Consider the following 14,913-nt stretch of genomic DNA (forward strand, 5'->3'; position numbering starts at 1 on the left):
GCAGTAGAGTGGCCCCGAGGGAGGAGTGGTCCTCTGGTCTGGGCTTTGCCCTGGTACTGTGGACATGCCTACATGCCCACACCTCTCACGGCTGTCACCAGAAGTGGCACAAGATGGGGTGGCTGCAGGCTCTAGCAGCTTCCTGAGCCGAGACCTCTGGGAGTGCAGACCGTGCTCGATACCCCAGTGGGACAGGCACTGAGCGGACGAGTTTCAGAAGTTAGCAGAGGGCACCGCTCACAGCTGGGTCTCAGTAAGTGGAAGCTAGTGTCATCCATAAAGACCGTCAATGGCAGCTATCACCTGATTGACTCTGTCTTCCTCGAGGAGACTTCGTGAGCATCCAAAATGTGCCTGGCCTATTCCAGGTGACAGAGTCACAGTGAGCGCTGTGGGCAAAGGGAACAGCTTCAGGACCCAGCACTTGACAGTGAGCCCCAAAGCCCTTCCCACAAGCCCCTCATGGGGAGGGAGGGTGAGGGAAGGCCCTTGGTTCCCCGGTCCCACAGGCGTGGCTCAGGAGATAGTTCTCCACTCACTGGCCGTGCGACCCTGGGCAAGTTATTCAACGCCCCCTGACCCCCAAGGTCCTCGTTTGCAAAATGGGATCATGAGGGAAGTTTCCCAAAGGAGTCCTCCCGGGGATTGGTCCTGGAAGGACGGGGAAGGCCTGCAGACATGGACAGAGAAGGGGAGAGGCCTGGGGAAGGAGAGCCCAGAGGTGCAGGCCTCAGTGTGCCAGATAAGGGGCCCTTAGGTGACAGATAGGCAAGAGGGCAGCTGCAGCTTAGGGGTGGCTGCTCTGAGCCTTTGGGCCTGAGTTAGCAGTGGCCTCACGGGATCTCAGGCCATGCTGTGGGTCCTGGAAAGTTCAAGAGCCACCTTTAACACCAGCAGCGGCAGATCCTGGAGCAGCCTAGGAGCATCACGTCCTTGCACACATCCCCCAGGTCTGTGTGGCTTAGACGTGGACTTGACTGATGAGGGGCTCCTCCAATTATTCCTACCACAATGCCAATACCAAAGCAAGCAGAGGCACGGACAGAGTCACTGGAAAGTTCTGCCCTGAGACTGTGCAGAGAGGGTTGAGGAGGTGGGAACGGCATTCCTCAGTCAGGTGATCTGGCCGTCTCGGAGGCCAGCAGAGGAGCAGAGGGCCAGGACAGGGGGCTGGGGCTTCCTTCCCAGAAGGGCCTCACATCCACGGAGTCTGAGGACTGGTGAGAGTGCCCTAGATGGAGCAGGCCTCAGTCAGAGGCCGGCCTCAGTCAGTCCTGCTGAGCTGCAGAATCAGGGCGCACACTGAAGCCTGTCTTAGCTTTCACCCTGCATCATAACAGAGGCCACATATGAATGGCCACAGGTGTTGGCCATGGCAGGCTCTGGATCCATGTGAGCCACAGTGGACCCCAGAACAGGCCTGAAGGGACACCAGCATCCAGTCTATGACCAGCAACACAAGGAGAATGGCACAGTTTGGGGTCTCTGGCCGGGACCTGTAAGAACCACATGTCGCGCTTGGTGCCTGTGCAGAAGCCCCAGAGCTGACGTGGTCGAGAGCAAGTAGAAGCCAGAGGCCAGAAAGCCACCCGTTTCTGGAGGAGTTGTGTGGACAGGGGTTTTCCTTTGCCTCTGTCCTTGACTGGGCCACGTCTCCATTATTCTATGTGGGTGTGGACAGCTGATTTCTCCACCATGGGGAGTTTGGGATCGCAGTGGCCATGCCAGACCCACCTGTTTGAGAATCAGAGCCCAGAGGAGTTTCACTCTAAGAACTTTATTTTTTTATTTTTTTTTTAAAGAGAGAAGAGAGAGAGAATTTTTAATATTTATTTATTTTTTATTTTTTTTAGAGAGAGGAAAGGAGAGAGAGAGAGAGAGAGAGAGAGAGAGAGAGAGAGAGAGAGAGAGAGAGAATTTATTTATTTATTTATTTATTTTAGTTCTCGGCAGACACAACATCTTTGTTGGTATGTGGTGCTGAGGATCGAACCCGGGCCGCACACATGCCAGGCGAGCGCGCTACCGCTTGAGCCACATCCCCAGCCCACTCTAAGAACTTTAACAGGAACAGAGATTGCAGCCTGACCCAGCAGCTGAACAGCGGTGTTACTGTAAGTCTGCAATGGCCAGGTGAGACGAGAAGGAGTGGAGTCCCCAGGCCTCCCTCCTGCCACTGCATGCCACTTACTTTGTCACTGAGCCCTGGGGACACATGAGGGTGTGTAAGTTGGGCTACTAGGATGCTAGGTCGGGTTTTTGGATGGAGTGCTTTTATACTGTGAAGTGCTGTAGCGAGGAAATGTCACTGTGAGTTCTGGGGCTGGCGTTCTTGGCCTGGAGAACCCCTTCTCAAAGTCATCACTGCTGGCCTGGGCTGCTGTCCCCTGCTCTCCCTGGGTGGTCCGTGAGGTGGAGCTTCCAGCAAAGTGCCTGGCCACTCTTCCCCTGGAGAGTGGCCTTGTCGTAGGCACTGGATAAGGTCCCCTGGGAGGCGGGGGAGCCGGGCGAGGAGCGCGCTGAAGGGAGGTACTGTGCAGGCCTCTCTCTGGGGCTGAAAGAATAGCCTTCTCTGTCCCTTCCAACTCTGGACCATCCCTTCAGGACCTGTCAGTGCCCACAGTGTCAAGGCCACTTCCCAGGCTTTGTCTGATCTGCCCTCCCTCCCCTAACAGGGAGATTTAGACATGGGGCATCCAGTGGCTGGCTCTCCCTTGAAGAAGGACATTCCTTCCAACAGGGCTCTCCTGACACGATGCCACACTCAGAATGAACCCCCAATTTTATTTTAACCTGGAGAGTCAAGTTTGGGCCCTTCATTTCAGACCTAGAGGTTGGCTGCTAGGAGTAAGACTTGGGAATTGAAAGAACTTCTATAGTCCTCAAGGACAGGACGCGGGTGATGAGCCTATCACCTAGTAAAGGACTGGGTCATTCTCTGATAAGCCGATGCCCGGGCAGGTTAGCCAGCTGGACTTTCATAGAGTAGGGGCTGACGGGGGCCAGGCTCTCTGCTCCTGCTGGAGTGGCTGGGGAGCTCAAGGTGGGTCTTGCTATGCCCAGTCTTGTAATTGCAAAAGACCAATGACCTAACCCCTCACAGGACAAAGCAGTGTCTGCAGTTCTCCTTCTGTAACAGAAGGTACTGTCCTCTGGGAGCCCTTGGAGGGAACCAGAGCAGAAGTGAGCAGGTTATGAGGTGGGAAACCAGGACTGGGATTCGCGGCCGGGCGTGGTCAAGCTCGCCCCGTGAGTGGCAGGTCCAGGCGTGCTCGCTCCAACCTCAGAGCTGGCAAAGCTCAGTGCCCCCCACGTCCTGCAGAGCCTCACCCAGGGAGCCAGACACATGGCTCCAAGTGGGCCTATAAATAGCACTGGGACCCTGCATGGACCTCTGATCCACTGCCCAGGGTGGTGCACAAGCCTGGGTCCAGTGAATGGGGATTGTCAGCCAGAGCCGGCCTGCGCTGCTGCGTTCTGAATTGCTTGGGGCCACGCCAGCCCTTTCCCCGAGCAATGCCCTCTTGACTATTGTGCCCTTTATGGCTGATGGCTATCTTGGTTGTTTATCCAGTTGCTATATAGATTGACTTTCTGAATGTCAGTGTTTGACTGTTTCCATAACAGGAAGCTGCTTGCTGTCCTACTGTATTAAGGAACTCCAGTCCACACAATAGAATCCCAACAAAACCTTAAACACACCATTGGCTGGGGGAACCCCATTGAATCCTGCTCTTATTGTTTCATTTATAGGCTGAATCCTGTATTTACAGTCAGAGGGTGGTGTGTGTGGTTGTGTGTGTGTGTGTGTGTGTGTGTGTGTGTGTACGCTCATGTGTGTGCGCGTGTGTACGCTCATGTGTGTGTGCGTGTGTGTTTATCAAGGTCAAGCCTGGCTTTTCACTTTCCTTGCTCTCCGCCCAAACCTCAGCCCAGTTGAGGGCTCCAGGTTCCCCGGACAGAACTTCTGAAGCTGGAGAGGGTGGCAACCAGGACCTGTCCCTGGAGAGCTTCCTCCTGTCCTCCTCTGCTTGCTTTGCAGTGGGGAAGTGGGGGCTTCTGTTTTCACAGACAGGAGAACAAAACTCTCCAGTCACCGTGGAACCCAGGCGCCAAGACCCTGTGGAGGAAGTAGCAGATCAAAGGGGAGCTGCTGGGCTCCGTTTCTGTCTGTCGATGGTGTTTGTTGTCTTCTGAAGCGTCTCCCGTGCCCAGAGGAGTTCTCCAGACGCTCTAGGCACCTGGTTAGAGATCCCAGGTTTCTTTTTTGAATTTATCTGGTTCACCCTTTGCCAGGGAGCTTCTAGAAGAAATCAAATGGTGCAGTTGGCAGAGTCTGATCCCTGTGGAGTCTCCTCCTTCAGAACAGACTGGGCAGCAGACCCCAGTGGTTAGAGCTTCCCCAGAGCTCAGCAGGCACAGCCCCCAGGCCTGGCCTGGGCATGGGCAAGCGCACCAGGTGCTGCCAACTTGGAGACCGAAGGATGCTCGTACACGGAAGGAAGCCCCTCAGAAACAAGTCTACACGGAAAATGAGCCTGGAGCCCTCAGCGTACAGCCCCCCAGCTACTTTAAAGCCCTGGAAATATACGCACAGATGGCTCTAGGCATTCTTGCCTGTTGGAGCCAGTGAGGCCGCAACCTCTCAGATCATCAGTCAGGTGGAGTGCGTACCCTCCCTCCCTAGTGCCTGGAAGGCTTTCCTTAACCCCATGAATACACTCTGGGAGGGGGCCGACATCTTCCTTCAGATGTGACCGCAGGAGAGAGTGGTCAGGACCCCAGAGTGCAGAGGCTTCCTGGCATTAGATGTCCACCACTGGGACCCTCTGTCCCTGTCCCAGGAAGGTGACTGTTCCACCCAGAAGGAGCCTGGCAGAAGCTGAGAGAAGAAAGTGGGGTTACTAGATCTCAGAGGGCGCTGAAACACCATCTGGGTCAATCTGTCTCCCTACTTTACAGGCAAGAAGAGAGGAGGTGGGGAAGTCAGGAAGTGTCTGAAGTCAGAAGAGGCCACCGCGAGGAGCTGAGGAGAGAGTAACTCCCTCAAAGGCCTAGGTAGGAAGGCAGCAGCTGCCCCCCAACCCAGAAAGCCAAGGATCTAAGGGAACGTGGTCTCAGAGCTTTAGTCTCAAATGGTCGAGCCTGGATTATTTTAGATCACCACGTATTTTATAGTCTACAAACACGTTTAGGAGAAGATCTGGCTTTCCCGGGGAGCTATTTCAAGTTCTAATGAAGCCTGAGATTTAATGATCTCAGATTACGTCAAGTCAGAGGCCCTGGAGGGATACATGTGCTTGACTCTGATTCTTAGAATAGGCTCAGAATCACAAAGCCTTCCACTCTGCTTCCAAAAACTTGACCTGGTGAGTAGGCCCACTAGCCTCAACAGGTGGAAGGGTATTTTGCTTTTTGAGTTATCCAGATATTTGAATTTTCTTGTATCCTGACGCTGACACAATTCTAAAGGGATATGAAGTCAAAACTCAGCCCGATGCTAAATTCTAAATATAGTCATCCTCTGCAGGTTCTATGATCCCCCTTGGATCTCCGAATCCAAGATACTGTGTGCCTTATATAAAATGGTGTGGGATTTGTGCATTTTCTCATAATCTTTAAATGATCTCTGCATTAATTATCATACCTAACACAATATAAATGCTACCTAGATAGTTGCTGTACAGTGTTTAAGGAATAATGACAACAGAAGTCTGTGTGTATTCAGTAGGCCTAAGTGTGTTTGCAATCTGCAGTTCGCTGAGTCCTCGGGGACTGAACTTGCAGATATGGAAGGCCTGTGTGGTGCTGGGATGGAACCTCAGCTTTGGGTGGAGATGCTTAGTACCATCATTTCCATCCTGTTTCATGTCCCTCTGCGGGTTCAGTCTCTTTGGGAACAGCTGCTGCCATTTGAGCTGTAATGAAAGCTATTTAGCAGTAGAGGGCGCTGTTTACCTAAAGTCCAACCATGAACCTGGGCAGAGAAACAATTCTGCGGCTGCTTGGAGTAGGCATCTTACTTTCTCGTGTCTTCACGCCATGTCCAAGTCAGCTGAGTAGATGAGAAGGCTGTCAGCTCACAAAGAGCTCCCCTGCCTTGCCCAGGAACCCAGCCCAGCCCGGGGGCAGCCATCCTCCCCCGCAGGAAACCCTTAAACCAACCTGCATCCATTGTGTGACATTTCCTCCTGTTCTGTTCCACTCACTTTGAACCTCGCCTTCACAGTGCAGCAGATCCTGCTACTTCCCTGAGATGCCTCCCTCTATTATTCCTGTTTACCAGGCATCTCTGGGGTGGAGGACGGGATAGGTTGGGGCAGTACAGGTTGGGCCTATGTTGAACATTGGCAGATTAAATGTAACATTGCCTGAGAGTTCAGAATGTAGAGACTTTACAGACAGTAGCTAAAGAGCATTTGATTGCTTCTTGGGCTTGCAAGTCAGAAGACAAGTCCCTCTTATAAGGCTGCTTGGAAGTGCCCCCTAAATACTCAAATGTCCATCATGTCATTCTCTAAAATCCAGCCATATTGTTGTGGATTGTATAAACATTACCTGTGTTGACCCTTGGCCTTGGTGCACATGAACTGGGAGGTGTATGGTGAAGCTGGTGGAGGTTAAGCCCTGGGGCTCCTGGTTGCTAGACAGAGCACCCTAGCAACCTGTTCCCAGGCACACTTGTTTGTGAGATTCCGAAAGTAAGCTCTTCTGATCACAAATGGAGTAGCCTGCTGTTTGTTTCCATTCTCCATTCCCCTCCTGTGGAGGTGCCCGTTGCTGGCTGGCATTGGAGGAGCGACTGCATGTTTAAGGTCTGGATAGGGGGGTGCTGAGTTGAAGCTTTATTTAGTTGGGTTTAGTGGGGTGTTGTGTAGACCCCAGTCGCTTCTGTGTGATGTTAGACTTGCTAACTGCCCTGGTGTAGCAATGGCTCCTGGGCACACCTGAGGCAGGTGCAGGGCAAGAGTTGCTGGCGAGACAGTGGCAGAGCAAAGGGCTTCAGCAGTGGCAGCTTGTGTCAAGTGGAAAGTGCACAGAGCCAGAAGCTGGCCTCCATTGCTTTTCCGATCTCTGGTGACATCTGTGGAGTCTGCAGCTTTGAACAATACACTGTTTGGCAAAACCATGGACACAGTAAGAAGATCAGCAATTGCCAAGGGCCAGGGGAGGGAGGGAGGAATGGCTAAGCAGAGCACAGCCTGCAGGGCAGTGAAGCTATCTGTCTGACGCCACCGTGGTGCACAGGTGCCGTTAATGCATTTGTCCACCCCAGGAAAAGCACCCTACCCAGAGCGGACCCTGGTGTGGTCCGTGAACTCGGTGCCAACAATGTCAGAGCAAGTTGGTCAGCTGTGACAAATGCACCACTTGGCTGGGTTTGTGGAGCAGGGCTGTGCATGTCTTTGGTGGGGGGTATGTGGGAAATCTCTACTTTTAGCTTCGCTTTGACATGAACCTAAAACTGACCTGAATCATGAACTCTATTTTTATTTACTCTTAAACATTTTTTAGTTATAGAGGAACACAATATCTTTGTTTATTTATTTTTATGTGGTGCTGAGGATGGAACCCAGTGCCTCACATGTGCAAGGCTCTGCCACTGAGCCACAACCCACCCCTGAAGTCTATGTTTAAATGTGCTATTTGTTATGATTCATTTACTCACAAGGATGCATGGCCTGCCGGGATGTGTTGGTCTGCACTTCCACTTTGCCATCTTCCTGCTCAGACCATTAGGGAACAGACGGTGGGAGCAGGCGGTCGAGAGAATAGTGCTATACATGGGCCCACGGTGCTGGCCCCACAGGTTTTCTTTCCCAGGAAGCAATTTACCTGAGGCCCTGCCTGGCCTCAGTGGACAGGACATGTCACATTCTTCAGCAAACTACCTGTTCACTGCAGGAGAAATGCAGGCCCAAAATAATGTTGATAAGAGGACCCCAAGTTGCCCTGAAGGAGGACACTTTTGTGACCAGATCCTGAAACTCTAGGAGATAAGAATGGTTTCTCCTAACCAGAAAGTCTGTAAGAATGGACGGTTAAGAATCCAATTAGAGCTGGTCAGCATGGGCCAAGGTGACCTATAGTCACCATGGCAGTGGGGACTTGAAAGTCTGAAATTGTCCTGCCGTCAGTTAAAAGTCAAGAGGTGGACCTGAGCTGAATTCTCTGGAAACTTCTCTGGGATCCCCAATAAAACTGGAGTGCAGGAGAGGCACACTGTCACTCTCCTCTCTGAGAGGACCCTCTCTCCCCCTTGAAAGTGTCCCCTTCCCCTTTCCTATCCCTTCAAGAAGCTCATTCTGGTTTCTGAGTGACATGTCTGAAATCTTTCTGACCTGATCTCAAGAATCAGGGTTTGAAGGGGGGTCTTCACATGGTCTCCGTTTCTTGGAAGGCCCCAGCTTTGGAACAAGATTGTAAGTGTCCCCAGAGAGAGCAAGTGTCATAGTTCCCTGTTTCAGGACATTATGTCAACCCTCATGGATGGGAGTGGGCTAGGGTCTAACCAGCAGGGTGTAGAGTCTGGTACTGAGACGGCTGGTCACTTGGAAGTGTCTTGAGTTACAGCAAAGAGAATCACAGAAGCAGAGAGTTCCCCACCTCCACAGGCAGGAACACAGCCGGGGCCTCAGAATCTCCTTCTCAGTAGTGAGATACTGGCTTCCTGCCCCAGAGATGGGAAGCCCTTCTGCATCTGTGTGTCCTCCCAACCTGTGCTGCATCCTCTGAAGGACCTGAGAGACATTACCTCAAGGTTGCTATGTCCTTTTTTGTTTCTAGAACTTTCCAAGTTCATTCTATCTGGGACAGAAAACTAGCGTACTTTACATTTTCTTTTCTCCACATTCTTGCTGGATCGGAGTGAAAGAAATGGAATTTTTCAGTCATAAAGACTCAGTGGGGTGAATTTTTCTTTACAGAAAATCCACAGTTTAGGTTTTTCAACAGATTAAAAAATAGTTGAACCAGACCCCTGAATCCAGCTTCTCTGGTGGGTGACAGCCTCTGATTGTCCTGATTGACAGGCCCAGTTACATCTGCCATTGCCAGCAGGGGGCGAGATGCACCCACCTGTGGGCCTCACAGTCTGGTTCCTTCCTGGGCCTCTGCTAGCTGGGCAGACTTCCCCTTCCACCCTCACAGGCGCTGATGAAGAGGCTCCACCTCAGCAGGCAGCAGGCTGCTCTGAGGGCCGAGGCCTGGGAGCAACCCCTGGCCCTGGAGAGCCAACCCAGAGAAGATTCTGGAAAGTGCTCCAGAGAAACTCCAGGGAATTGAAGCCAAGTTGGGAAGATGCCCCACCCAGGCCCCACCCTGTCTGAACCTCCTGAGGACCCCCCTGCCACATCTGGACCAGATAAAACACACCCAATCGCATCTGAATTTTGGATGAAGAGCAGATTTTTTTTAGTATATCTGTGACAAACATCACATGAGACATTCACATTTTTAAAAGCATTCGAATTTAACTAGGCATCTTGTGCCTCTGTGCCGCCCGCTCTCCTTGAGGCTCCAGAACGCTGTGCCCAGTGGAGACACCAGTGGTTGTTTCTCTCTTTCCCTGTTTCCCAGTCCTGAGTACAAGCTGCCTTTTGGAACAGCCCCCGTCTAAACCCCTCACATCAGGAAGAAGTTGTGGGTGATGCGAGCCGTTCCTACCCAGCCACCCTGTTGCTGGCCCCACAGGGACAGTCTCCAAAGCACCTCCGGCCTCTCCTTCTTTGGTCCTTTCAAAAGAACTGGCAGGCCCATGCTTAATCAAAGACACTGAGATACAGAGACCCCAGGCTGTGCAGGATGTCGCCTCAGTGGGGAGATTGGAGATGCTGTCGCTCCTTCTTATGTCACAGCGAGAAGGTGGGGCCCAGGCCTGAGGCTCCTGCCCTGACCCTGTGCATGGAGGTCAGTACTCCCCCAGTTCAGCAGGATCTTGTGCTGGGTACTGCGCCACCCTGGCACCCCAGACGGCCAGGACCCAGGGACGCGGCTGCAGGGACCGATTGTGTGGCAGGACACCTGGCCGGTGTGCGGCCTCGCGCCCGCCTGGGCAACAGCCTGGCTTTCCTGTGCAGCCGCTGCTGCAGCGTGGAGGATGCTGATAAGGGAACAATGCGGCGGAGGAAAAGTGGCAACAGTGGGACAATGAGCGGCGGCAGGGACTCTCCCAAGCTGGGCAGATGAGGGAGGAAGGATTTGCGGGTCCCAGGGGCCAAGCCGGAGACTGCTCCATGGGGGCGCCCAGGGCTCCACTCCCCAGGGAGCAGGGCTCTCTGTAAGGGAGCCCTGTCACTGCTCCAGCCCCCAGGTCCCCTCCCCCATGAGTGGGGCAGGTGCAGGTCAGAGTCCACTGACCCAGGAAGGGCCCTGGCAGCCTCCCCAGTGGACAGACAGTAGGACAAGTGTTCCCAGGAGGCCACAGGCATCACAGGGCTGCCTGCCCAGCAGGAGGACCCTTCACCCACCTTGGAGTACGGCGGGGATGTGGGGGCCTGCCAACCACTCAGGCAGGCTAGCCCTTGGGGGCACAGGGAGGCTGGGTGGCTGGGGGCTTGGCCATAAATTAGATCATGTTGTCCCCATGGGTGAGTGCCCTGCAGGTGCTGGTGGAGGGGTCCCCAAGAGGGCTGCCTCTGTGGGGCCAGGCTGCCTGCTGAGTGCCTCTGCTCTCTGTCTGGAGTAAACTGGGGTGGGGGGGTATGATCTTCTTCCTGGTCAGAGTTGGAGGCCACAGGAGGGTTGGCCCTAGGGTGGGGGCAGTGATGCGCCCCTGAGGAACACTGGTCCCTTCCTGTGCCTGTCCAGACGGCTGTGCTGTTGGTTCTCTGCTAAGCCCCAGCGGATGCCCAACAGGACTTAAAGCAACCCGAGGGATACAATGTAAGACAAGGTAAATCAAAGGAAGGGAGAGGGAAACAGAAATGAGGAAGGGAGGCAAAGCGGGCCAGGCATGAGGAAGGGTCCGAAATGGTGCAGCCAGCACGCCCAGCTCCCGCCGGGGCTGGGAAGAGAGCGCCATCCAGCACACCTCCATGGGAGGAGCAAAACCCAAAAAATTATTTCTGATACTGAAACAAACAGAAAAAGTTTCTCAGTGGCCTCATGAAGAGACCTCGGGTAAGGTTGTGGATGTCTTCTCCGGGCCATCTCACTGTGACAGCAGCCAGTGGCCCTGGGGCTGTTTCTGGCAGCTTCTCTGGATTAGGCAGCAGCTGAGGTGGAAGCCAGTCAGGTGGATCGCTGGGACCGGCTCGTGGTCCAGCTCTCTGCTGATGGGCTCCAGGGAGGGGCAGGTACCAGAGCACCAGGGGAGGTGGAGGTGTGTGCAGCTGCCCTGGTTCCCTGGTCAGCCCCTGGGGAGGTCCTGTGGCGTGGAGTCGGAGGCGCTCCTCTGGCAAGGCCGGGGCAGCGGTGGGCAGGGCCGTGTGCATGGTTCCTGCAGGCCTCTGCGCTGAGCTGTGGGGGCTGCCATCCTCTGTGTGGGAGATGAGGCCTCCCGGAGGCCAGCCCACTCCTCTCCACACTGGAGGTCCGGGAGGTCCAGGCCAGCGTCGCACAAAGTTTATGTGGTCACCTGGCTTTACCCGCCAGGCCTTCCCTTGAGCCTCCCCTTCCGACACCACAATCTATTTGGGGCAAAACTCATTCAGCCTTAGACGTATCCACTACAGTGGGGAGTACCAGCTGCTTTGCTAGCAGGGGTCAGGGGACCGTGGCTCTCAAGACCCTCCAACTCCTTGTGCCCAGGATGCCAAGAGCTAGTGACTGAATCACACAGACCCGGGCACTCAGACACGGGGCAGCTGGGGGACAAATCACCATCCCCAACATGGGGCTGCGTCGGTGGAGGATTCAGCTCTGTTCTGGGTTGGGACAAGGCAGTGTCCACTCCCTTGGTGACTACCCCCCACCTCTAGAGCTGGGGTTGCACTGGGTCAGGTCCCGGCAGTCCCCTCCTCCACACAGTCCAGGGCAGAGTCCGGCCGCCCCCGTGGAGGACTCTTTTGTCAGCACTTGGCAGGCAATCACAGAGGTGACACCAATTACTTGTGTCACAGCTTCTGGGGAAGACGGAGATGCATGAAAGCCAGCTCAGGGCCATCCATCAAGTCCTGAGGGGGCTGAGGGTCTGTCACAGTGACAGGGAACTGAGGGAAGCTGGAGTCTCTCAGGACAGCGGTGGACAAAGTGCACTCTGTCATCAGCACTGATTCCTCTGTGAGGAGCGCAGCCAGGGCCCTGGGAGCCAGAAAGCCATCCTGTCCCCATGCCTGCCTCTGCTCTGCTCACAGGGGACCCTTGCTGGTGCCCAGACCTCTGCAGCGACTCCAGTGTTCTCTGCCCTGGAGCCCCCAGCTCCGGGTCCTCCTCTCAGGCCCTCCCTTCTTGAGGGTCGCTCACATGCCCTGTGCTGAAACTCGCCTCCCCACGCCATGTGCGTCTCTCCCAGGTGAACCCAGCAGCTTTCCACACCTCTGTGACACCTCTGTGTCAAACGGCTTCCAGCCTGTCACAGAAATAGCTTCTGCGTTGAGTATCTAAAGCAGGGAGTTCCCACAGCCACTTTGGCCAGCAGGGGTGAGGCCAGGTGGAAAGATGGATAAACTGGGGCTCAGAGAAATGGGTAACCTGCCCCAACCATGCCACTGGTAAGCAGGATGCTGTGGCTGGGCAAAGCAGGGGCCAAGGAAGGAGGACGGGGGGCCCAGCTGCCAAGCCCCTCAGACCTACTCTGTGCCTGGGGACCTGGTGCTGGATGGACGGTCTGTGAAGAAAGGGGGCAGGGGGTGCCCTGGATCAGGAAGTCTTCCAGCCTCAGGAGAAGTCGGGCGGAAACAGCCAGGGGAGGGGGGCTTTCAGAACCTCCTCTCCCACGCCGTCACTGGGGCCCCCACGGCTCCGGTTCGCTGGCATCTCTACCAGAAACCCTTCACCTCGAGGATCTCTCCGGTCTTCACCCAGCACATGGCACGGGAGGCCGTGTGCGGCTTCTCTGGGTTGTTCAGAGGCCGGTGGAAACTGGGGGTCTTTAAAATGTGCCAACAATGCACGTGAGAGGTGGGCTCTGGGGATCCCTCTGATCTGGGGCAGGGGTGGCACAGAACCCCAGGCAGTGGAGGGGACACGCTCAGCCAGGGTTGAGGCAGGCCACTGCTGGCGGTCCCCATGCTCTGCACTGACCACCCCAGAGCTCCTGCAGGACCCCCAGCATGCAGCCAGCTCTACTCCAGGGAGCCCAAGGGACGTGCGGGGAGGTGACAGGACCCAGCACTTCAGAGCTGGTGAGGAAACCGGCCTGGAGGGTGAGGGAACTGTCTCACGGGCTTAGTGCGAAAGAGTGACCCCAAAAGCCACCTCCCAAGCTCCCAGGGAACCCAGGGGGCTTCCCAGGAGGCCAAGCCAGTGAGTGCAGAAGTCCTCCTCTGCCTCCGTGGGACTCTTCTTCCAGGCCACCACTCCCGTCGTGGAGGTTAGAGCGGCACTGTGCCCTCGGCCCTCAAAGACGGACTTCTCAGACTGCGCCTGTGCCCGCCTGCCACTCCTGCGTCCCGTGGAGGAAGCTGAAGTCAGACAGGGTGGTGTGGCAGGTCTCGCCAGCTGTGCTGAGGGGCTCCACGAGATGCCTGGTCTCTACCAGATGTCACCACACCCCCATGTCGCCGGCCAAGCCACCTGCTCTGGGTCTGCTGGCCAGGAGAGTTGGTTCTGCCTGACCCATGGCCAGCTGCTCTGCCCGGGTTTTCCTCCCTCCTCCCTCCAGCTCGGGATTCGCTGGTCACCGTGGGTCACCCTCAGTTCTAAAACAGGTCCAGCTCTGGCAAGCCTGGGGAGCCAGGGCTGGGCCTGCTGCCCGCCTCTGTCCTCGCTGTAGGCAGAGCGCACACCCAGGCTGGAAACGCAGCAGTCAGCTCTTCTCCTATTTAAAGTGACCCTGTTGTGTTAATTAATTAAACCTCCTTGTCACTGGGAGGGAGGCCACAGCGTTACTCCTGCTCGGAGCTGGGGGAGGGGCGGAGGTTTCAGGCTACATCCCACCTTAGAAGGAAACAGAGTGGAGGGTACCAAAAAAGGGGTGCGCACCTCCCCGGCCCCACCTCTCGGCCGCCACCACACTCCTGCACAAACTGCCTGGGACAACAGATGCCCCCCCCAAAAGGACTCACACCCCACCCTTCCTGGAGTAGTGGGCCATGGGGGAGGGGCTTCGAGCTGCAGCAGACACACTGGATAGGGGGAGAAAAACTGTGGCTGAGAAAATGCGCATCGGCTCCGGGAGCGCATAATGGGAAGATTTCAGCGTGATGTATGGTTCCGGGGACATTATTAATGGTTTGCTGATTTTTACCTTTAAAACCTTTGGGCAGATTATTTATTATGTCCTTGGCATGCCTATGATCTATGGAGGGGGCACTAATCTCCGAGCACGCCCCCATGTCCCTGCTCCTCTACAGCGTCTAATTAGGCTGGGGTGCTGCCTCCCCGCCGGGCTCCACGCTGAGAGCCAGATGGGAGGTCTATGTTCTTGCCCGGTGGAGCCTACACATGAGAAAAACTGTTTCCTACATTGACTTGCTGTGTGACCTTGGGCAGGGGCATGACCCCTCTGGGCCTGTGGACCACAGAGGAGAGACAGAAGCAGGGGTGTGGCCCCCTGGTGTGAAAGCTCCTTCTCCTAGCAGGGAGAAAGCAGCAGAGCATTCCCAAGGCTCCAGTCACCAGCCTGGGAGCAGGTGTTCCTGGGTAAGGTGGGGAGTCCTTCACTATGACTCCTGTGCCCTGGCTGCTAGCCACAGGGTGGACCTCATGAACCCTGGCTCTCAGAGCTGGGAAGGGCTGGCTGAGTCCTCCAAGGTCATCAGCCCTGCAGATCATTCTGCTGGCTGGGAACAGACAGGACAGGAAGCCATG

General features: G+C 55.3%; 1 protein-coding gene across 1 annotated transcript in view; it reads left to right on the forward strand.

Moving 5' to 3' along the window:
* Nucleotides 1-10,188, forward strand: part of PRSS55 (serine protease 55) — a gene marked incomplete at both ends in the record, with an annotated part of 55,046 nt that extends 44,858 nt beyond the window's left edge. The window contains one exon of the mRNA XM_081269308.1: nucleotides 9,858-10,188. Coding sequence (XP_081125434.1) covers nucleotides 9,858-10,188 — 331 coding nt within the window. The remainder of the gene's footprint in view (nucleotides 1-9,857) is intronic.
* Between the last annotated feature and the right edge of the window lie 4,725 nt (nucleotides 10,189-14,913).

The sequence above is a fragment of the Spermophilus citellus genome (assembly GCF_964194105.1).
Source record: "Spermophilus citellus genome assembly, chromosome: 16".
NCBI lineage: Eukaryota > Metazoa > Chordata > Mammalia > Rodentia > Sciuridae > Spermophilus > Spermophilus citellus.